The sequence below is a fragment of the Nanorana parkeri genome, unplaced genomic scaffold, assembly GCF_000935625.1.
Source record: "Nanorana parkeri isolate BGI_ZX_2015 unplaced genomic scaffold, ASM93562v1 scaffold51, whole genome shotgun sequence".
NCBI lineage: Eukaryota > Metazoa > Chordata > Amphibia > Anura > Dicroglossidae > Nanorana > Nanorana parkeri.
The window spans coordinates 850,529-873,481 of NW_017306319.1; the positions used below are offsets into that span (position 1 = coordinate 850,529).

At 40.4% G+C, this 22,953-nt stretch overlaps 1 protein-coding gene across 1 annotated transcript in view; it reads left to right on the top strand.

The window, feature by feature from the left end:
• The window catches only part of CCSER2 (coiled-coil serine rich protein 2), a 102,693-nt gene extending 80,008 nt beyond the window's left edge, over positions 1 to 22,685 (top strand). Inside the window, exons 9-10 of the mRNA XM_018575071.1 lie at positions 1,919 to 2,017; positions 21,497 to 22,685. Of these exons, the coding sequence (XP_018430573.1) occupies positions 1,919 to 2,017; positions 21,497 to 22,543 (1,146 nt within the window). The 3' untranslated portion in view covers positions 22,544 to 22,685. The remainder of the gene's footprint in view (positions 1 to 1,918; positions 2,018 to 21,496) is intronic.
• The last annotated feature ends 268 nt before the right edge of the window (positions 22,686 to 22,953 follow it).

The following is a 22,953-nucleotide window of genomic DNA, read 5'->3' on the forward strand; positions in this document are numbered from 1 at the left end:
TAAAGTGAAACTAAACTCAGGGGTTAAAAGAGAACTATCTGGTGTTTTTCCCCATAGTTCTCTTTAGGGTCACAAGAGGACATATACTAGTGTCCTCCTGTGACCCAAAGCTCGGTATATAACGAGCTATTGCCCACGATATACTGAGAGCGCCACAGCCAGGACAGATCCCGACAATACTGTCTGACTTCACCCAGCTGCGTGAGTGACAGCTGGCTCTGCCTATCTAGAGGCAGAGCCAGCTGTGCCTGGTCCCTCCCCCATTATTTCCTCCACTCAGGGCTGTGGTATTGGAGAGGGGTGGGTGGAATCCCTGCAGGGAGCGGTGACTGACAGTCACCGCTCTCTGCAGGGAAATGATCGGGAAGTGAGCGAGCGACGATATGTGTTCGCTCACTTCCCACTCAATAGAGCCGACCTGTGACAGCTTCTTTGTCACAGGTTGGCTCTAACTATGAGGATGAGTGGAAATTACTCACCTCATAGTTCTCCTTTAAATCTTAATGCAATTTTTTGGCTGTAGATCCTCAAACCATCTCTTAATTGGTGCTGACACTGTCCTTCCTTCTGGAGGGTGGCTACTTTTGTTCCCCATGGTCCCTGTGTGTGTTGTAAAGTAGCCACCACTCCAAGGTTGCTCCTGTGATGGACTACAATCCCATGTTTACTTTAATAATTTGTATTGAGATTGTAGTCCATCACGAGAGTGAACTTGGAGCGGTTGCTACTTTACAACACACATGGGAATAAAAGTAGCCACCCTCCAGAAGGAAGGACAGTGTCAGCACCAATTCAGAGAGGATTTGAGGATCTACAGCTGAGTGATGCACAAATATGATACATTTTTGTTAATGGGGTACTCTAATGCATTAAAGCCAAAACTTTTTTTAGACTAGGATAGGGCAGTGAGGGGTTATAGAACCACTGTCAGGTTTTTATTGCCTGTGTCCTATTTAGAGAGATTCATTTTCTATAATTTGTCCTGATCACCAATGTCACCAGGAATTAAAGTGATGGGTGAATCAAACATTTTAAATTGTCACCAGTGCAGGAATAGTGGGGAAATATTCCAAAGGGGACATTTGTTCCAGGGAGAACTGTGTAAGAAAGATGTTCCCTCACATTGAAAATATATCCTCTCACTTCCTGTTGAGTCCATAGGACAGGAAATAAAGGGAAATCTCTTTAAGACACAGCACAGCATTTTAGTGAAATTAAAATGTAACATTTAATAGCATGATTCGGATTTCATTGACTAATCCACTTATTTTTCATATTAAGAGCAATTTTGATATTTTAGTAAGCAATGTTTTGCTAAAATTTCAAAATTACTCTTCACATGAAAAAAATTACTCTTAACATGAAAAATAAGTGAAAACAAATGAATTCCTCGTTTCTTTGCAGCACTTTAAGGGGTTTTCCTCTAAAGCAGAAAGGGAAAAACCTGTCCATGTATTATGTTTTTGTTCTTGGGTTTAAACATTTGTGTAAATAAATAAATGGTTCATGTTCTCCTATTTTGTACATGTCATACAATCTGAACTCACCAGAGGTATGCTTAGATTGATTGGTAGTAAAGAGGCCAAGCCACCAAAAAAGCCAACGCCAACCAGAACAGAAACCAACTAAAAGAAGCAGTACAAGGTTGAAAAATGTGGAGAGAGCTGGCCCTTAATCGCTGAGAGTTGAACACATTTACCAGATAAGATGAATTTGAGAGTTTCCATGAAACTGAGTATTTTTGTATTTAGTTCCCCAGACTTCCTTTTGTTTCTGAGCCTGATCAGATTAGTGCTTAGCCTTTCTTTCTGGTTTTTGCTGTGCAATGGATTTTGGGAAAGTAATATAAAGAAATGTTTCAGATACTTGAATTGTAATATTTTATAATAAGTTTTTGTTTTTGTTTTGACATTTGCAGAAAACAAGATGTAAATGCCAGAAAGAAACTCAAGAGCCCACGGTGGAGAAGTTAAAGCAGCATGACAAGTTTACTCAGACCAATTGGAGAAAGAGTTCAGTGAGTATTGTGTGAGAGGAATGTTGTACTATATCAAGTAACTTTAAAGGTCATAATCCAACCAACACTGTTTTACTAAAAAATGTATTTATTAAAAAAGGGCCCTACTTGCTTTGAGAACAGAATGCATTTTATAGCCAATATTTATCAGCTGTCTCATGCCACGGATATGAGGACATTCTCCCGAGAAATCTCTCCAGCAGACACCATTGTGTCAGTATTAATTACACATATCAGAACTCCTGGCCCCGTGCACACCAGGGCGGTTTAGTCAGGCGGATTTTCCTGCTCTAACACATGCAAATAAAATCTCAGTCCTATGGGGGCCACTTGCGCAAACGCGCGGGATCACACGCACAAATATAACTGTCGATTGAAATAGTCCCATAACTTCTTTTTGTTGCGCTGATCAGCTCCATTGACTTCAATGGAAATGTGCTTTTCAGCAGCTGAGCCTGCTTGTCATTGTACAACTGAAAATGAGCTTCAAAAACGCGCTGCCATATGAACAGAAAACGCTTGTGCTACGTGCTGATATGCGCATAAAAAGCAGTGCTGAAACGCTGTCGCCCTGGTGTGAATGGGGCCTTAGTGCTCTTCAGGAAAAAGACCATACATAATGTTCTAAAATGTGTCCCTTTTGTCAAACAACACTTGTTTCGCACTTTGCTAGACACAAGACCTTCCATTCTGTAGGTGATGGTTAGTATTTTGAACCCGGCTGTTATCTGTTGGAAGGATATGAGGATACTCCTCCATGTTACACAGAAGCTATTAAAGGAGTGTTAATATTAAAAGGAATGTATAGGTGTTGTTGTTATTTAAGGCCATGGATGATTTACACATGTACAAAGGACATATCTTCAATTTACAGAATCGTCTTCCTGCTCTTCTACACAATCATTGTTCTCTATTACTACTAATGAGAGAAATCAAGACTTGTATGGCTAGCCTAAGCTGTGGGTCTGTCGAGTCATTGAAAACAATGCACTCCATGTGTGGCTGATCTCTTATCTGAACAATTGTTTTTAGAGTATTTACACTGAGCTACTGCAAACGTATTCTGGTGGCCAATCAAGCAGCGTTGATTTTTAAAACTGAATTCCAGGGAATTTGTATAACTTTTGTTTGGTCCAGCAAAGTTTCCCTCTAACGCTGGATATGGATGCTACTGGCAACTTTGATCTTCTGGGGAGCTGCTTATAAGCCCCCCTATGTGGTAGCAATTAAAGTAAAAAAAAAATGTTTTAAAAAATATTAAATGTAAAAATGATTTTTAAAAAATGTTAAAAGTCCTTGCGAGCATGTGCGTATTCACGTAAACACGCGTCGGGTGCGCTACGCACAAAAACAATGCGCTACACATGCGTCTATGGACTTTTTGGTGTACTAAATTATGTTGCCGTTTCACAGACGCACACAATTTTTAACCTGGGTATTTTGGGTATCTATTTACTTGTCGTAACCCCATCTTTTATATTTTAAAAAAAATTGGTATTTTATTGTGTTTTGGGGCACTAAATTTAACTTGTGTTGATTTTTTTACAAAATTTTTGGGTTTGATAAAAAGTTGTGCTAATATCGTGCAACATAAACATTTTCAACTGCTGCCATTTAATTCTACAGGGTTTTGGCTTTCAGAAAATCTATAATGTTTGGGTGTAAGAAGTAATTTTTAGGCCTAAAGTGTGGATTATAATGTGTGCAGAGAACAAAAAAAGGCCTTGCAGCTAAAGGGTCCTTAGGCCTTGTTCACACCAAATGCAGAGCAGATCCGCTCAGGTTTCTGCACACGCAGTGTAGTGGGTTATACCCAAAACGGGCCGTTTTGGGTATAAAATTATTTTATTTATTTTTTTAACATGGGCTTTTGTTCAAGGCATTTGCATGCGTTTTTGATGTGTTTGCATGCGTTCCAGAGCAGGTAAAATAGGGCTTGCTGCAGTTTTTTCACCTGCTCTGGAACTGCACGCTGCGATGTGAACTGGAGCAAAAAATACCATTGGAATACATTGGACGCAGTTTTGATCCGGTCTGCAACTGCTCTATGCTTGGTGTGAACAAGGCCTTAAGGGATTAATAAAAAAAACATCTTGTATTCTTTTATAGAATGCAAGACCTTCTGTGGTTGGACAAGGGGCAGTGCTGTCATTCATCCACCCCTCCTATCCCATTGTCCAATCACAGAAGGCCTTGTATTCTGAAAAGTACAATGTTTTATAAATGGATGAGGGAGAGAAAGGGGGAGCATGAGCAAGTCTCCTTCACATTAGCTGGAACACTTTGCTGAACCAATCAAAAGATTTTAAACTCGTTTTTCCGTGGTGCTCAGCTTTAAAACATTGGCATAAATGTGGAAGCTTGTTAAAATATAAAAAGTCATAAATTATTTTACAGTAAAATCTGCACGAATTGGAAAAACATTGTACATTCCTTTTAAATTGATGGTGGAAATATTATTTGCTTATTTACTAACTTATTGAAACCAAACTTTGCTAACATGCTAGAAGTTTGGAGTCATGTTAACTTTTTGCCCTAGTTCTTTTTAATAACATTTCCCATGTGTTATACCATTTGTGTTTTTGCGAACCATATTCATTAACCAGTCATTCTTTATTTCCAAATAACATCTAAAGGCTCATAAACTGTCATCTGTTGCTGGCTGAATAATCTGCGTATTACTGCTTAAATTATATATATCTTGTTTTATTTCTGGCGTCATAGTGAAACGGGTAATTAAATGCAAGCCTGTGTGCTTGACGAACGTAGTTAACTGGCTACACGATAGTAAAACAGACACCTCATTGTGCCCGTTTGCACACTTGGTTTACTTTCTGAGCACTGCAGGACTCCCAAAACTCAGGGGCGTGCTAATATTCCGATACCAACTGAGTTCAGATGATTGCACTGTGACCCATCACAATAGGGAGATAGGAGGTTGTTGGGCACAGTGAAACCATGGAAGTTTTGGATGTTTGCATTATTGCCCCAGGTTTTGGGGGTCCAAAGTCATATCAAAGTAAGCATGAAGACACCGCAATGTGGCTGTTTTCTAACAGGTAGACTTTTTACGATTACTTTTTACCTGCACAGCCTCCAACATTTACATATAGAAAAGACATAAACCTAGTTTAGGAAGGGTTAGGGAGTGAGACAAGTGTGCAACCGAGTGTGTTAAAGAACTTTCTTGTTTATTGACGATTTGTAATACCTTAGGTTATGGTCACTGGACACCATACCCTTTAAAAGATAAATTTACTTTAACAATGATAGGCTGTAAAACTACAGCCAAATTGTAAACAGAAGCCAATATCCCTCTCCACAGAGTGCCCGGCCTGTACAATGATGTCTACAAAGGCATTTTTACATCCACCAGTGTTTCTTATACAATGACCTGTGTAAGCAGCAGTATTCTACTTTAGCATCCAAGTTGCACGATGCCATTACTCCATAGGATACCAGCATCCTTCCATATCAAAGTGGTTGTATAGAGCAGATATCCACAATATGTGTTGACGTATAAAATACAAGGGACAGTGTAAAAATGTTGTAAATTCAGGTGGTAAGACAAGTTCATGGATCATCTATTATGTCTGCACAGGCTATTAAGATATCCATTGGGTGCAGTGGACTATGTTCAACTTGTTTCTGGAAGTCATATTGTGTGTAAATTGGCCTTCAGTCATTTTCGTATGTTCTGGTTGCCTTAACGTGGCTTTGCGGAATTGTGCCCAGCTCTGCACACACTGCAAACAAGCTTCACTAGTTCTTTCTAGATTAAAGTACATGTAGTACATTCACTGCTAAATTGTTTTTGCTATAGAAAATGCTATACTTTACCTGTAATGTTCATAAACATATACATGGCACGAGAAACTTGGTTGAAAAGTGAACCCTTTCAGTTGTAAGCCACTCTGCCTGGACAGGGCTCTAAAAGAAGGCACCCATGAGTACCTAAGCCAGCTTTTGCCTTGGAAGTACATTTCACTGCTGCATGACTTGCAAACTAATTCTGCAATTTTTTTTTTTTTTTTAACCATTCTGCTTCTCATGCTTAGCGTGTTAATTAACACGTATGAGCTAATCGGATGAATTGTGGAATTAACTGCACCTCACTATCTATTTTCCACATGCTGAGATTCTATATGGCAACATTCCATTTTCATATTAAAGGGAATCTATAGTCTCAACATGTGAACATAATTTGCTTAATCCAGTAATGTATAAAATACATGCTTCTTGATATAGTTTGGAATAATAAATCTCCATTTGTAGCAGCCATATTTATGCATTGCATATGCAAAGCATGCTTTCTGTTTATTAATGCTGCACAGTGATTGTGAATATCGTTTTACTGCTCCTGTAATGCACATATAGCAATGTGCTCCGACTGATCAATTGAAGACTCTACAGCACGTGGCTTATCCTTTTATCTCGGCAGTTGTAAAGAAATGACAAATGCACTGTCTGATTTACATAACACCTCTATGGAGGAATCTGAATATCTATTCATGAGATTCAGTCATAGAGATATGGAACATCAGACATGTGACAATTGTAAAAGCTGCATCACGAATGTCAGTAAAATGTTACAAAGTGCGTGGTAACTAATCAGGGTCAATGGTATACTAGTGTGGCTTCAGGTGAAGTGACTTCTGATTGGTTGCTATGGGTTACTGTGCTTTGCTCCTTCCAAGCTGTGTACCTTATACTTTCCCTTTTAAGAAATTTACCCTAGGTGTATAAAATATAGAGTATATGTGATTTGAGGTTATTCATCCCTGCATTAACATTGCCATGTATCCTCTGTCATTTATATTTTCTACATCTACGGTATTAATCCTGTACACTGTGGTTTTTTTTCTCCATTGTCCTTGCCACCGATTGATCTGATTATGATCTTTAGTACTGATTATTGTATTTCTTTTTATTTTAATTTCTTGTATTTATGTTTTGATAATGTTTGACTGGTTATCACAATAGCAGTTCTTGTATTGCTAAATGATTAGTTTGTACAAACAATATGTTTTATTAGAGGACCTTGTCTGAGGAAATGTTACACTAAGGGAATCCATCTCTTAGATGAAACATGATTATATGGCTTTTGTGTGGCTTTCTTCCTCCCTGTTTTCCTACTTTTTATTATCCAATTTCCCCTCTTTTTTTCTGCACAGAGTGGGTATTCTGCTCCCTCCTTCTGTCCCTGGCAAGGCCCATACCAGGGGAGTCCTCGGATTGGCCCACCGCACCGCAGACAGAGTGAGTCTGTGCACCTCTCACTCATCCCTCCTGACCTTTTATGTCTGCCTACTAGATAATGTGCATGCACCGCCTGTCCACTAGCAACCTCCCTAAATACCCAAAAGACCTGCCTTAACCAAAATGCTTCATCTGTTCATTTGTTCACTGCAGCTGAAACTATAAGATGCATGGAGTCTCCTATAGAGCTGGGTTTGAACACTTATTACATATCAGGACAAATCTGACCATCACATCCTGCTTTTCTCTCACTTTTTTTTCAAGGAGCTTCCTTTCCTATGGCCTATAAAGACTTAAGCTAAGTAATACTGTTACTGGTACACGTAAAGGGAGTCCATCTTAAAGCAAAATATTGTTGATAAATCTTTGGTGAAAGCAGCTATTGTCCCTGGCCATATGCAGGTACATTGGTAGTCACATCACTTGTAATGAAGTGGCTCTGCTTCACTTTTCTGGAATTAGCAAGCAACTGGGAGTTGGAGAATGGCAGCTTCTATCTGAGGTCTCCTGAAAGGGTGTTCTGCTTTGACTGATTTCAGCAGTACTACAGAAAGCAAGACATTCCTGTAGAAGCTTCAGCTGTTTAACTAGCTGCTGAGAGCAATAAGGAAGGAATGTTGTCACGTCTTTGTGTGTTAAAATACTATTCTGACCTGCCCCATAATAAAAAATTTAACTAGAAATAAAAAAAATCATAAACATGGATTGGTAATAAAAGGGCTGGGGTACAGCCCATAGCACATAGCTGTTTGCGAATGGGAATTTAGCAATGGCTTGCCCATGTATTTTCTCAATACAGGTTTCTTTATAAGTAAAAAGGCATCTATATTCATATTCATTATTAATTTAACCTGTACTGACAAGTATGGAGGCTGCAATAGCTGACCATCGCTTCTGAAAATACTAGTTCCCGGTCTGTCAAGCTGATCCAGTATTTTGAGTCACTGACCTGATTCAAGCAGATTAGAATCTGAGTTCACTCTGACGATTTGTATGCTTGTTTTAGGATAGAGTGTCAAAGTTTTAAAGCTAAAGACAGCCAGGCAACTTGGGTTTTTATAGTGATGTCAGCAGTGGTATCCTCTATTTTTCTCAGCACAGGTTTTCCTTAATTTTCCACATTCCCAAATAGCTTTTGAGGGGCATGTTTCCATAGCGTTCGGCTAAGGAAAAAGAAAGCTATCATTTTGGAGACTGATATATCAGGTGTGCCAGGATAGTTCAGAGTTTTCAGTCATTTTCTAGTAGGACAAGTAACTCATATTTCAGACAGACCACAGACAAAATACTTTGCAGAGGTTTAAAATAATATTTTATTGGGAGAAATAGCCAGCCTGCTATTGGCCATTTCAAATTGCAGTAGCCAATGGCAGGCTGGCTATTGTGCCCGCCCACTAAGCAGAGGAGAGGACCTGAGAGAGAACTTTTCTCAGGTCCGCTCCTCTGCTCAGTAGGTGGGGGTTTCAATAGCTAGCCTGCTATTGCAAACTTTCTCTCTTCGGGCTGCTGCTCTGGTGGGCGGGGTTTCAATAGCCAGCCTGCTATTGACTATTACAAATTGCAATACTCAGAAGCAGGCTGGCTATAGTTCCCGCCCACTGAACAGAGGAGCAGACCTGAGAGAACTTTTGCAGGGCTTTTCCTTTGCTCAGTGGGTGGGGCTTCAATAGCCAGCCTGCTATTGCAATTTTAAAATAGCCAATAGCAGGTTGGCTATTGATTCCGGCTGCTTCCATTCTCCTGTCACCTGCAGAAGCTAGCCAGCAGGTAAATAGGGCTGCGGGGGAAAGTGGGGCGCCGCGGGGATGGATGCTTGAGAGTTACTTATAACTCTTAAGCAACCAGAAACTAGTTATCCGGCACCTACCAATCCCTGTGAGTGCCGGATAACTGTGTATTGATTGTATTACATTCTTTTAATGTACATGGGTTCATCTATAAAAGCGCTGCCCAATGCCATTCGCATGGCACTAGTACTCCTAGATGGCACTGGCAAGTATAGGAACTCCTTAGTCTTCTGAATGGTCTTAGGCCACTGAAAAGAAAGCTTTAAAGGAAGCAAAATCAAAAGCAGGTTTGCTTTGACTATCTTTTTTTCTTTTTTGTATTTTTACTACACAGTAACATTTGGAGCATGTCTCACCTTTGTCTTGTGCTAACAGCCCATGTACATGTCTTGTAATGGCATGCCAGCATTTCATGGTTGTGTTTTGCCTTGTTTTATCCCCTAAACAGAGTGTATTTATTTTCCACACAATGGGATGGTAAGTGCGTTATTGTTTTGTAACTGTATAACTCATTCTTGAATTGGGAAAGTCTTGCCATGGATTAAAGAAAAAGATTACTTTAGCCCAGGCACAAATTATTTGAAGTGTTTTATGTTTATTAGCTCCTGCTTAATTGTGTCGCTTAAGGACATTGAAATAAACCTATATTATTATATAGTAATATTATTAGGTTTCTGGCCTTAGTGAACTATTAAAAAACAAATAATTCACCCATGTGAAATTTACACAAAAAAATGCTACTTGCTGTAATGTGGCTCTACAGCCTAATTGACAATAATGGAATAAAACTGATAGATTGGATTGTTATGGAAAGCTTAAAGGAGAACTATGGGGTAAGTGTTTTTCCCCATAGTTCTCCTAAGGGTCACGGGCGGATATAAATTAGCATCCTCCCGTCACCCAAAGCTCAGTATATTGCTCTACAGCTCGCGATATACTGAGACCGCCGCAGCCGGCACGGATCCCCACATTACTGTCGAGATCCACCCAGCTCCGTGATTGACAGCTGGCTCTGCATATCTAGTTGCAGAGCCAGCTGTACCTGCCCCCTCCCCCATCCGTTCTGCCAGTCAGCACTGGAGGATCGTAGAGGGGAGGGGGGATCCCTACAGGGAGCCGTGAGTGACAGTCACGGCTCTCTGCAGGGACATGATCGAGAAGTGAGCGAGCGACCGTATGTGTTCGCTCACTTCCCTATCTATTGAGCCGACGTGTGACAGTTTCATTGTCACACGTCGCCTTGAACCATGAGCTTGAGTGAAAATCACGCGCCTTATATTTCTCCTTTTAAAAGGTAACCCTTCATCCTCCGTGTTTTACTATTTACTTTATCATTAATCTAGAAAAAGTAAGCTCCTGTATTTCATGACAGTCATTTTAGAAGATGTCAATAAAATTCCATGAAAAGTGTATTTAACACGGCTCTAAATTGCATGAAACTACAGATCTGCTTTAACATCATTAACACTTCATTAAATGTAAAAGAAAATTGCAGATGCAAAATACCTCTTCTGATGAAAATTATTCTCTGGACTCCCTCCAGTGGCCATTCATAGGACCAGTGCTGACTTATTGGTCATATGGTGTCTGATGAAGGGAAAGTTCCTATGCCAATGAAGATTTACAGATAGATATGTTAAACTTCTTTAGCAAAAAGGACTTGACCAGAATAATGAAATTGGTGATTAATCACTGTGGCGCTGGATCCTTAATCTGTTTAAAAATATAAATAGGCACTTCATAGCATTAATGAAAAAGTTTGGTGCTGTCCCGGCTTTCATTAAATCCTTGGCTTCTGCTGTTTCCTAAGCTTTGTTTATCAAAGTGAGCCTTCTAGTTTATGAAGTTTAAGAAACCATAAATAACATGTTATAATGCTAGCAACCAATATTTTTATAGCTTAGCCAGATGTGTGACCTGACACAGAGCAACTGAAACGACAAGCTATGTAAATTTTGCCAGGTCTTTATGGACTCCTGTAGTTAACAGTCAACAAAAAAAAAGTCACCACAGGATGGGTAGCAGGCACTGTAAAGTGCTTGCTCCTACCTTGTCCACACTCCCTCACTGCTCTAATTTACCACTTTTACTGCCCATATTAAAAAAAAAAAAAAAAAGTACTTGGGAGTATGGGGGAATACCGGACCCTCCCTCCTGCCTGTGGAGGAGGGGTGTTGGCACTTTCTTATTCTATTGCAAGCATTTACATTTTGAGATAATAACCGTACAGGACTTTGGGGGACCAAAGAGGCAGCTTGAACAGTCAGGAGGCATGAGCAAGGTAGAAGCAGGTCTATCACTGTGCTTCATTTCTGTGATAAACACCACCAGCAGTGCCACTGTTCTGCTCCTTCTCTTTCCATAGCAACTACTAGCTGCCAATAACAGACAGGGCTTATTTACACCACGCATTATTGTGCACATAAGGAGTGTGCTAGTGTGCATTGTGAACATGCACTGCAATAAAAACATTTGTCTACTTATGTGTTGCAGTAAGTTAGAGCGCATCTGAATGCCACATGTCCAAACCATAACTCGTAAGACCTGTTCTTGCCTTTTAGGACTGCATTGGAAAATTGTGTTGTACTTTTAGTACCTTGACTTTCTGTAGTAAGTAAATCAACTGAGCTACAAATCACTGAAAAACTTAGACAGACCTTTCACATCAATGATCCGGAAATCGGATCATTACCCGCTGCCCGGCTTCCTGATTGGCTGGGAAGCCGGCTCAATGCTGATTAGCTGGGAAGCCAGCTTCCCGGTCAATCAGCATCAAGCTGGCGAAACAGCATGTAGCTGGCTTCCCGGCCAATTAGGAAACCGGGAGGCGAGTCATTATCTGCCGTCCCGGCTTTAAGATTGGCCAGAAAGCTGGCTCATTGCTGATTGGCTAGGAAGCCGGCTTCCTGGGCAACCAAGAAGCTGGGCGGCTGGTAGCTGGTTCCATGCTAGCGGAAGTACTTGTATCTGTACTTGGTATCAGCGAGTACCGAAAGATAAATATCAGTACTCGATACCGCAAAAGCAGTATCGGTGCATCCCTAATAGAAAGGCTGTCCATTGGGACATAAGATGGACAGTCTTTCCATATGCATAAATGGAACCTGCAGCCTGTATACTTACAATTGAGTCCAGTAAACCAATCCACAAAATATTCCTGTTCCTGAAGACAGAGATGGCCTGTGCTTGTATTTTTAGTAGGATCAGATGATGGATGGATTGTGTGTGTGTGACTAACCATAACCACACTGCCCTTGAGCCACCATCTCCCGGAAAGTGAAGGCTATCAACTAGGCAGGAAATACTTGGCCATTAAGTAGTTGTTCTCTCCTTCAGAGAGTAGCGCTCGTGAAGTCTGCCTATTATTCAATTTCAGGACTTGCACTACATTGAACTCTTCCCTCTGTGCCCTTAGCGCATTGATCATTTTACCTAAATAAAGTCTTTTTCACGCCTAATGCCAGGGAATAAATGTAGCTCAAAGTTCAGTTCTTTCTCGAGGTTGCATTATAACAAATGAGTTCTGAAACTTCACCTTGAAGTCACTTTGGAAGATTTGTTCAGATTTAAAGGCCAAACTCACCTGAACATGTCAGTAGATGAAATTTCCTTTTATTTGTAAAAGCAATGCAAGGAAAATGTTGAAAAATACAGTAGTTGTATTTTTGTTATATAACCGGAAGTAACTGTCACTCACCTTGGTGGGGAAATGTAAATCCTGATACTTGGGATAAATATCCATTTTTTATGGATGAACTTCTATGTACTCCTTTAGGATAGTTCTTAGTTTTGATTATGGTATAAACAGATATGTCATCCAAATTCTCTTTTATGGTGTCATATAGGTGAAGATTTTACTGTTCCTTTTCTTAAAATAGGGCTTTAGATTTAGTGGCACTTGTGTTACATATTCCTTCTTAGAGTCAAGGCTTAAAAATTAAAACTAGAAATCTGATTGGTTACCATGGGCAACAGGAAGTTTTTCTTCTGTTACCACACATACATGATACCGTGTTGAAATACTAGATTTCCTCTTCTGTTCCAGCCCTAATAGTCACTGTTGTATGTGCTTCTCTGATGCCATTTGTCCTTGTCTCCCTGTTGCTGCTTCCCCTTTGCCACTGGAAAGGATTTGAGGAGTTAGTCCATTACTTCTCTGATAAAGCGTGGTATAGTACTATTTAAAATTACTTCCCGTGTACTGCTTACCTCTGTTTGTTGACATACTGTGGAAATCATTTACTCCTGCATGTTGCATGTTCCATATTGTCTTGCATGCAACAGTCAAGTTTTTACACAGTGGGCTCTTGTCTTTTTCATGTTTTCGTGACTTGCTTTGTACTTTTTCTGAGTATACAGACATGGATACAAAAATGGCAAGCTGCTCAACAGTTAAAAACAAAAAAATTTAACGAAAGGGGTATCAACACTAGGACATGTATAGCACTTAATAAATTAAGAGGAAATGTATGGTGTAACCCCATACATTCTTTTAAAAGTGAACCTGTACTTAATTTCTGCTGTTTTAACAGGGATCCATTAGCTTAATGCAATGTGCCAAATAAATCAGTTTATAAAATGTATTTAAACATACAACTCCTGATTGGAAGCAGCGGAGGGCTTACTCACATGTAACAGTTCCAAGCTACCCTCCATTCCTCTAGCCTCACCGAAGCCTGTTAGGATTTTGACAGGTATATACCGCCCACTCTTGCCTTTTGACTACTGGATGACATTGACAGTGTCATTGTGAAACGGCATGTTCCTAGATCTTGTCCCCAGACACTGTGTAGTTAAAAAGTGGTCCTGGGCAAAATTGCAGCTGCAAAATGCTTACTGTATATTGCAGGGAGAAGAGCATGAACTGCATGTTCAGCGGTATGTGATCCTTCAGTTCTGGATTAATAGAGCCAACATGTGACACCCAACCCATAGTTCTCCTTTAAACATTGGGCAAACATATTTTCTTTGATCTCTTTTCTGTTTTTGTATGTTTTTTATTTTATTTAAAAAGTTCCAATTACATAATGTGAAATCAGTCCATCCTAAAGTTTAGGGTATTAATAAATGCTAATGTAATGAATCATTCATTGGCTACATACAGTGGATCTTTCTTCTAGAGCCTTTTGGGGTTTTTTTTTATATACTTCTCGCAGTGTCTCATTCCTTCTGTTTCAGCTGATAGCATTACATTTCCCTCTCTGCAGTTTCCATAATGTAACTTGAAAATATTTTACAAGGTATTTGCAATACCTGTATAATATCCTGTGGCAGGTGGGCAGATCTGGGAGTATAGGTTTAGGGATCTGTCTTGGAACCAGCATCGCTGATATGGGAGCGTCTTATCAAAACTAAAATATCAGTGTAGGTAAACTAAAACTTTAATGTGATACAGGCAGGGGCGGATCCAGGGTCTAGTATCTTCCTTTGCCACTGTGCCCATCCAGAGCGCGGAGGTCAGTAAAGTGACGCAGTGCGCGGAGGTCAGTAAAGTGACGCATTGCGCGGAGGTCAGGAAGGTGACGCAGTGCACGGAAGTCAGTAAGGTGACGCAGTGGGGAGGTCAGTAAGGTGAAGCAGTGCGCAGAGGACAGTAATGTGACGCAGTGCGGAGGTCAGCAAGGTGACGCAGTGCGGAGGTCAGCAAGGTGACGCAGTGCGGAGGTCAGTAAGGTGACGTAGTGGGAAGGTCAGTGGTGTAAGATAGAAAAGGGACTTACAGTGGTGATGTGCTCTGTCCTCATGCCCTCTTCTTCCTCTCCAGGTGGGGGAGGGGGAAGCATCAATGTCTCCTCCATCCATGTGCAGCCCCAAGCAGCCTTGTTGTGCCTCCTCTGCAGTCTGAAGGTCCCTTCCCGCTCTGCTGACAAATACCCAGGCAGCCAATGACGGTGCTGCACTCTCCCTCCCAGCTAATAGCAGCAGAGGTGGGTGGAGGAATATAAGAGCCTGTACAGCGATTCCTCTCCTCAGCGGCAGAGCCGAGCTGACAGGAGATCGGGCCTGCAGCAGCGGCGGCCGCTTCTCAGCGGAGGGTAGATGCCTATGATGCCCGCACAGCGGTCGGGACATACAGCTGTAAAGCTGTCACAGAGTTTATTGCGTTCAGTGTAAAAAACCGGCATAGTACTTGTAGTGTGCCGGTTTTTTACACTGAACCACAGTAAACTCTTTGACAGTGACAGCTGTATGTCCCGGCCGCTGTGATGTACTCCTGTCACTACTACTGCGGGTGGCAGCGGCTCTATCTGGGGGGGGCAATTGCCCCGTTGCCCCCCCTGGATCCGCCACTGGATACAGGCTGGAAAACAAGTGAACATATTCCCAAAATGCTCATAACACCTAATTCTATCCTTCCTGTGCCATTGATCTTAACCTTGCCTCTAATATATTAAAGGGTCTATTTAAAATGTATTTCCACTCTTCCTGCCAATCTCTGAACATTTATATTATTATTATTATTATTATTATACACTGAGTGGCCAGATTATTATGACCACCCTATCAGTACTTCGTTGGGCCAAGAGATGACTCCACGAGATGACTTTGTTGGGCTGCCTCGTGACTCCGCGAGATGTTGAAAGGTGATGCGAGGAATCTGACACTGCACTATTGCCCTTCTGTTGTCTTGTACCAGTCTTGCCGCTCTCCGTTCTGCCCTAACATTGACTAGTCGCTGACGCCCACAATTCGCGTGTTCAGACCCAGATTTTCGGCCGACAGTCCAGTCTGGACACTTTAACAATAGCTGCTCTTGAACATTTAACATTCTGCTGTTTTGCTGATACTCGCTCCATGGCTCCGAGCGCCAACAATCATCCCACGTTCAAAGGCTGTTAAATCGCGTTGTTTACCCATATCTTCAGAAAAAAATCACTTCTACTGTTGTGGTAAACAACCTGCTTCCCTATTTGGGTCTGGCCCTCTAGCAACTTCAGCGTGAAATTATAGCTAATTTGCCTACAAACGTCAGGTGGTCATAATAAACTGGCCACTCGGTGTATTAATATTACTGTTTTTTTTTTTCTCGTCAAATGTAATACTGCATTATGACTACTAGATGGAGCTGAGGAGCATAGGAAATACCATTTAGTGGCCATAATGTTGTATTGCATTACTTTTTTTCACATGTTTTTTATCTAACAAGGTTAATTGAACAAGAAAGGAAGACAACAAAAAAAAAAGAAATGACAAAAGGCAGGTTAGGAATATATCGGTATCAAACAAGAGTATCAATCTAAGGCTCCTCAGGTAGAAGACATTATTTCCAAACCCCATTATTCAATGGCCAAGCACCGCCACAATTACACAATATTGACAAAAAAAGGAGGTGGAAACAAGGTTACCGTTTCTATTTTTTAAGCTTATTATCATGAATCAAGAAAGGAGACATAAAAGTGGGAGTGAAAGGAAGAGAGAAAAGCAGGAAAAATCAGAAGGACGGGAGAGAAAAAGCCACTTGTGAACATCAGCAGAGACACTTGGGGAGAACTCTAATGCTATTGCAAGTATTCTGCAGAGTGTAGGGTTGAGGTAAAGTTCTCCATTTCCCTGATCACATTCACTCTGGCATACCGCCATTGAAGTTTTTTTATTTGTTTCCATGTGCTTGGGATGCAAGCCCTGGCAGCATTCAACAAGTGAATCAATGATTTCTCTCTTCCTGGAGGATTGCCACCGTGTTCTCTGAAAGGGCAATACCTGTCAATTGTGTAATACTGTTTTGTGTTTTTTAAACTTGTGGCCAAAAATGTGTAATCAGTAAATATGTAATAGGGTGCCCCTGTCCATACAGCTGCACCAGCATTTGTTGTTTTATCATGGAAACAATTTAGCTAACATGGAGAGTTCTAGTCGTATTACATTGCTTTACATTCAACCTGAAAAGAAAATATACGAAGAACGTTAATTTTTGCTTCTGTTTGCACAGAACAAATGTCCACAGAGCTGTGCAAGGCGAATTACTCTGCAAATTGTTTACAAAAGGACTTTAGGAAAGTTCACTTGTTTTCCACCCTGAATCACACCCTGATTTTCACTCACCTCATAGTTCGAGCCGACTTGTGACAATGAAACTGTCACACGTCGGCTCAATAGATCGGGAAGTGAGCGAACGCATACCGCCGCTCGCTCACTTCTCGATCTTGTCCCTGCAGAGAGCCGTGACTGTCACTCACGGCTCCCTGCAGAGATTCCCCCTCTCCCCGCTCCGATCCTCCAGCGCTGACTGGTGGAATGAATGGGGGAGGGAGTGGGTACAGCTGGCTCTGCCTATCTAGAGGCAGCTGGGTGGATCTCGACATTAATGTCGTTATCCGGCCCGGCTGCGGCGGTCTCAGTATACCGCAAGCTGTAGCTCACGGTATACTGAGCTTTGGGTCACGGGAGGACGCTAGTTTATGTCCTCCCGTGACCCTGAGGAGAACTATGGGGAAAAACACCCCATAGTTCTCCAAGTTTTAGTTCATCCAAACAAACTTTTGAATAATTTCCAAGGATGCTGATTTGACTCTAAAACTTACCACTCACACACAAAAAAAACCTGTAATTGGGTAAGGGTGTAGACTGCTATTGCTGACCTCTGCTTCTGAAAATGCTGGCTGCTTGGCGGTAACCTATTCTTAGGCACTGACTCAGAATGTGTATGGAGAGGAAAGGGTTTGGACCTTCAGTTGCTTGCATGTCTCCGCTCAGTAACACAAAGCATTAAATCTATTGAAAGCCAGATAAGTTCAAAAGGCTTTCAGAAATGGCAGCTTACATGATTCTTTGAATACAGGGTTACTTTAACTTACCCCAAACTTTAAATAAGCCCTTAACTTTCCTAACACTTATCTGAAATCTTAACCCCAAAACCTTAAATTTTAACACTAGCAATTAAATTAAAATTCTAACTCTTGACTCTAATACTTAAAATACTCTTATTTAAATCTTGATAGAGCCTCTTAAATACATTGTTGTTGAGGGTGATCTGTTGAAAAAGCAATGTATAACCAGAGTTCTAGCCATAACCAAACTACTATTGGTTTGATTTTAATATCTAACATTTTATTTTAAATAACTTTGTTTAATAACAAGGTATAAAGGATGTGATTTAGCCCTTTTGAGCACCTATACCCCAGCAGATCACTTATGATGGTATCCAAGAGTTACCAATATAACAACCTCCACCTTTATTCTGTTATTATAGTTGTTGTTGGTGTCATTGTTAGCTGTGTATATGTTGATACAAAAGGACTCTGCTCTCAGAGCTCCACAGCACCAGAAGAGGGCCTGATCGAATGCTAGTCAGCGATCAGTTTCACTGGACATGTCCATTTACATCCAACTCCCCATAGAACGACGTGGGGTCTGGCAGTTTTAGTTCTTCCATAGCGAAATAGAGAAAAAGCTGGACAGGCACGTATGTCACAGAGGTGACATCCTTTCCCTGCTGCTCAGATTAGAAGGGAATCCGTGCACTATTACATAGTATTTATATAGCGCCAACAGTTTGTGCAGCGCTTTACAATATTAGGAAGACATTACAATTCAAGACAAGATGGTAAGGAGAGCCCGGCCCCTGAGGGCTTCCCATCTGAAAGAGGAGGGGGAAATGATACATGAGGAGGTGGGGATGAATTATTTGAGAATGTGAAGGTTCAGTGGTTAAGTCGAGGTGGGATATATGTTCCCTCCCCCTTGTTAAAACACTAGGAAACTACACCTGTAGGAAAAAAAGAAAGATAATTTGTATGCCAGTTGTAACATACAAATATTTCTAATGAAGATACAGATAACATTAAAAACCTCAGTGGCTCTTAACTCCACACCATACTATCCAAAACAAAAAAACTTCCATGGAGTTCTACTTTAAATGCAACTTGGACAGATGTTTGTACAACGTCCTGTAATGTACAGTACCAGACCCAGAACAAGAGGCTGGCATTCCTCGTCTAACAACTTCCTATAATGTACAGGAGGTACAGTACTACGAACCAGACCCACTCCTCCTCGTCTGCACGTCTAACAACTTCCTGTAATGTACTGGAGGTACAGTAATACGAACGTCGGCACGAGCACCGTAGCATTACAACTAGTAGAACAGCCTGGGACCTCTGTTTGTACGAATCGTACGTAATTCGGATGTTCCTAACACAAGGACTGTCTGTACTCCCCATTCCCCAGATTTCGCCGGAAGGTGATTGACACTACTGTCACCTAGATCCCACGTGGGGGTGGGCAGGAGAGGTGGGCAAACAAATGGCGGATCTTGCACTTAGGTGCCAAGTCCACTTTAAATGAGGCAAATAAATGAATGCCTAATGTTGGTGTTCTCTTGTGTGATAAACTATCCTTCAATGAGTGCAGGAGCCAGATGCTGTCACAGACAGTGGGAGTTTAAGAGCTTTTGTCACCAAAACACTAACAGGGACATACTTTAAAATATAATGTTTGCTGAATGTTTAGAGTGATTTTTTTTTTTGTGTGAAAACATCTGTCAGGATCTGTAAATGTTTGAGAAACTGTTGGGTACTCTGAAGCTTGTTCGGTTTAAATTTTGGAAATCAACCTTTGTTTAGAATGCCAGGCAAAGCAGTCTTGATTAATTTACACCTCTTTGTACAGTCTTCCTTTGTATAGATTTCTGTACATTATTACCTTCATGAGTCATCCCTATAATGAGTTGATTCCTCAAACTGTAGTTGCAAGTGAAATGATCATTTCATATTGACTTTGCCAATCTAGTGTAATTGGAGTTTAAACGTCTGAAACTTTTTCAGTCAAGATTAAATATTGATCATTACCCTTTTATTTTATTGTTCTGATGTAAACAATGTAATCTTGGTGTTTAAACCAAGGGGCTTTATGGAAGTGTAACACAGGAATAAGGGCTTAAGGTGATATGTAATGTTTTTAAACTATCTGAAGACACAGCCGGCTGAGGCTCTAATTGGACAGGTTAGCTGTCTACAGTATCCCTCTTCCCTTCTAAACAGGCCTAAACACACAAGATTGCCCAATGCAATAATTTATGTGAAAGGTGGCACTGGCCAGCACAGCTACCTGAGGGAAGCTGAATTGTGCCAGCACGTCAAACACTGTAGTATGTATAATTGTATTAGTACAATTGTACGATGACAAACATTTAGGTTAAATATAAAAATTCTCCAGTGTTTGTGAACAGTTTTATATTTAACCGTAATGTTTATCATAGTACAAACTTTTGAAAGGGAAGCCTTAACATGTTAAACCAATTAACAAATACAACATGTGTTCTGTATTTTTAATTCTATATAAATCCATTCAAATAGGCTGAACTCGATGGACATGTGTCTTTTTTTTTCAACCACACTAACTATGTAACTATAGAAAGCAATGACTGTAAGCAGCCTTTACCCTGGCATAGAGCATGCTCACTGTACTTCTAAGAACCTTGTTTGGGAACTGTAGCCATTTCTCAATGTTGGCTTAAACTCTTGATAGGTCACTTGCTATGTCATTCTGAATAATGAGAAGAGAAGGTATTTTATAGTAGACATTTCTAATGCCTAGTGCTAGATTTACAGCTCAGGCGGCTAATTGTTAAACCCTCTAGTTTCTCCTAAAACAGTGGCTTTAATACTTTCTGAGGAGTAGACTTGGAGTAAGTATGTAAATAAGGAGCTCAGAGTGCAGTCTGACTTTCCAATTGCATACTAGTTCTGGATCCGTTATTTGGATGGTATTAAAGCCAAAGAAAGTCAGGCAGGTAGAATTTCTAGAAGGTAGCCTCTCATATCCCACATGTTCTTGAATTATTGTTGTACAGTAAAATTGTCTATCACTAGAATATCGTATTTAATGTATCCAGGAAGGATTATCAACATCTTTTCAGAAGTAGTGCTCTTGCTACTGTTACTCTGCTTGCCTCTGGCAATTGACTTCTAGACACAGGCATATGCCATACCTGTAATTTACGTTTTTGCTAATTTTTTTTAGGTTGTTATATTAACTGTAGCAGTTTCAATACTTCAGTTTTAGAAGGCTTTTTTTCTTGAATGAACAAATTCAGTAACGCCATTACTATAAAGCTTTATAATGGGACAAAGATCGGCTTAACATAACATTTATCTCGGTACATAATGTTAAGCTTTACCGTTAATATGTACATTTAACATTTGCATTTGTTGTTCCTGATAACATTAATTATAATGGGCTTGTCATTTACAGTGTAATGTTGAACATTATTATTTTGGCTCGTACATTATTCCTGTAATAAACAACTGCATACGACTTCAGTGCCCTTTTTAGTTTTCATGTATTTACATATGCATGTATAATATTCTTAATAACTGTTAATATGCAGGTTTGTCATGGAAATTAATTCTTGTTCATTTTAGTGAACAATCAGTTCCCTACTTGGAAAAAAAAAACACTCTTGTTAATTTTAGTTTTTTCCTTTTTTCTGCAGCCTCAAATACTACAGTGTTCCAGCAGCACCCTCAGTTCCACAGACCACCCCTCGGGAAAATTAACAGTATGTCAACCTACCGGGGTCCCAAATGAACCGGCAGAGCACATTCAACAATGTTTATCATTTTATCAGAGTGACGATTCTGGAGCTAGCTCCATCATCCCTGCAAGTGAACTAAGTGATCTCCTAAGCACACAGTTGAAGATAAATGATGGAGAAAGCAATCCAAAAAATAGAAAAGAGAAACATGACAAAGGTCATGCACAGTTTGATGAGAACAAAAATGTTAGACTGTGTTCTGATGACCTGGTACCACAATCTTTACCTAGTCAACAAAAATATCTAAAGTCTAAAACAAGTGTGAATGCATCACTGCCTGGACACATTTCAGGCCCAAAGACCTTGCAGTGCCCAAAGCCCAAACTGCAATATACTTTGGCATATCGAGGAAACACTTTAGCCCCTCCAAACAGTAGCTTGACTTCAACAGACTTTAAAATGTTGATGTATTCATCAGGCCCTTCTTTGCAACAGGAGAATTTCCACACCAAAAAGAAACAGACAATACCGAATACCTATCCTGTGCATCAGACCACTGTAAATGTCAGTCCTGACTCCAACACTTGCAAATTGGAAAAGACATGTTCACCTGCTGGTCAGTCCCTCTTGACCAAAACCATGCCAGATGCAAGATATTTAATTCACAGCACATCACTATCAACTGATAAGTTGTCAAGTGAAGGAGAGTTATCTACTCATCTGCGAGCTCCAGCAACTGAACCCTCAAAGCCAGTAAGCAAGTTAATGCCCAAGGGATCATTACTCAGACCTACCAGTCACCTTCCTTCCAAACTGAAAACACCAAATATTTCCAAGCCTGACGTGCTTTCAAAGGATGTTCCTAAAGAAGCCCAAAAGCCTCCAGGGAAGGCATCTCCAGTTGTCCCTAGGCACCTCTCTCATAAAAAAGATGGTATGCGTGAAAGTGATACTTGCTCCATCCCAAAGAGACAATCACGTCTCCCTCAACCAAAGTCACATTAAATGAAAATAAAATAGTGATGCTGTATGCTTAAAGGAAATAATGGGTATAATAGTCTCCTGTTTTAAGGAATTACAGTGGCCGTGGTAGTGTTTTAATGCAATCTGTTATCAATGTTGGGTTTACAAAGAACATTATGGGGGGGTAAAAAAAAAATCATTTACTTGTTAATCTGCACAAATACCTTGGCTTTGGCATTGCCTAAGTACCCAGTTAAATCAAATGCTTTGCCTTCTACAGCAGTTCAGCAGTTAGAAATTATTATATTTTGATTTGTTGATCCATTTTACAGATTGTCTTCTGAGTCACAATCATTACATAGTGCAAATATAGACCATATATTTATGTATAATATATAATTTACTGCCAGTTGTACAATGTAATTTCAAGTTCTATGCAAGTACGTTATTTA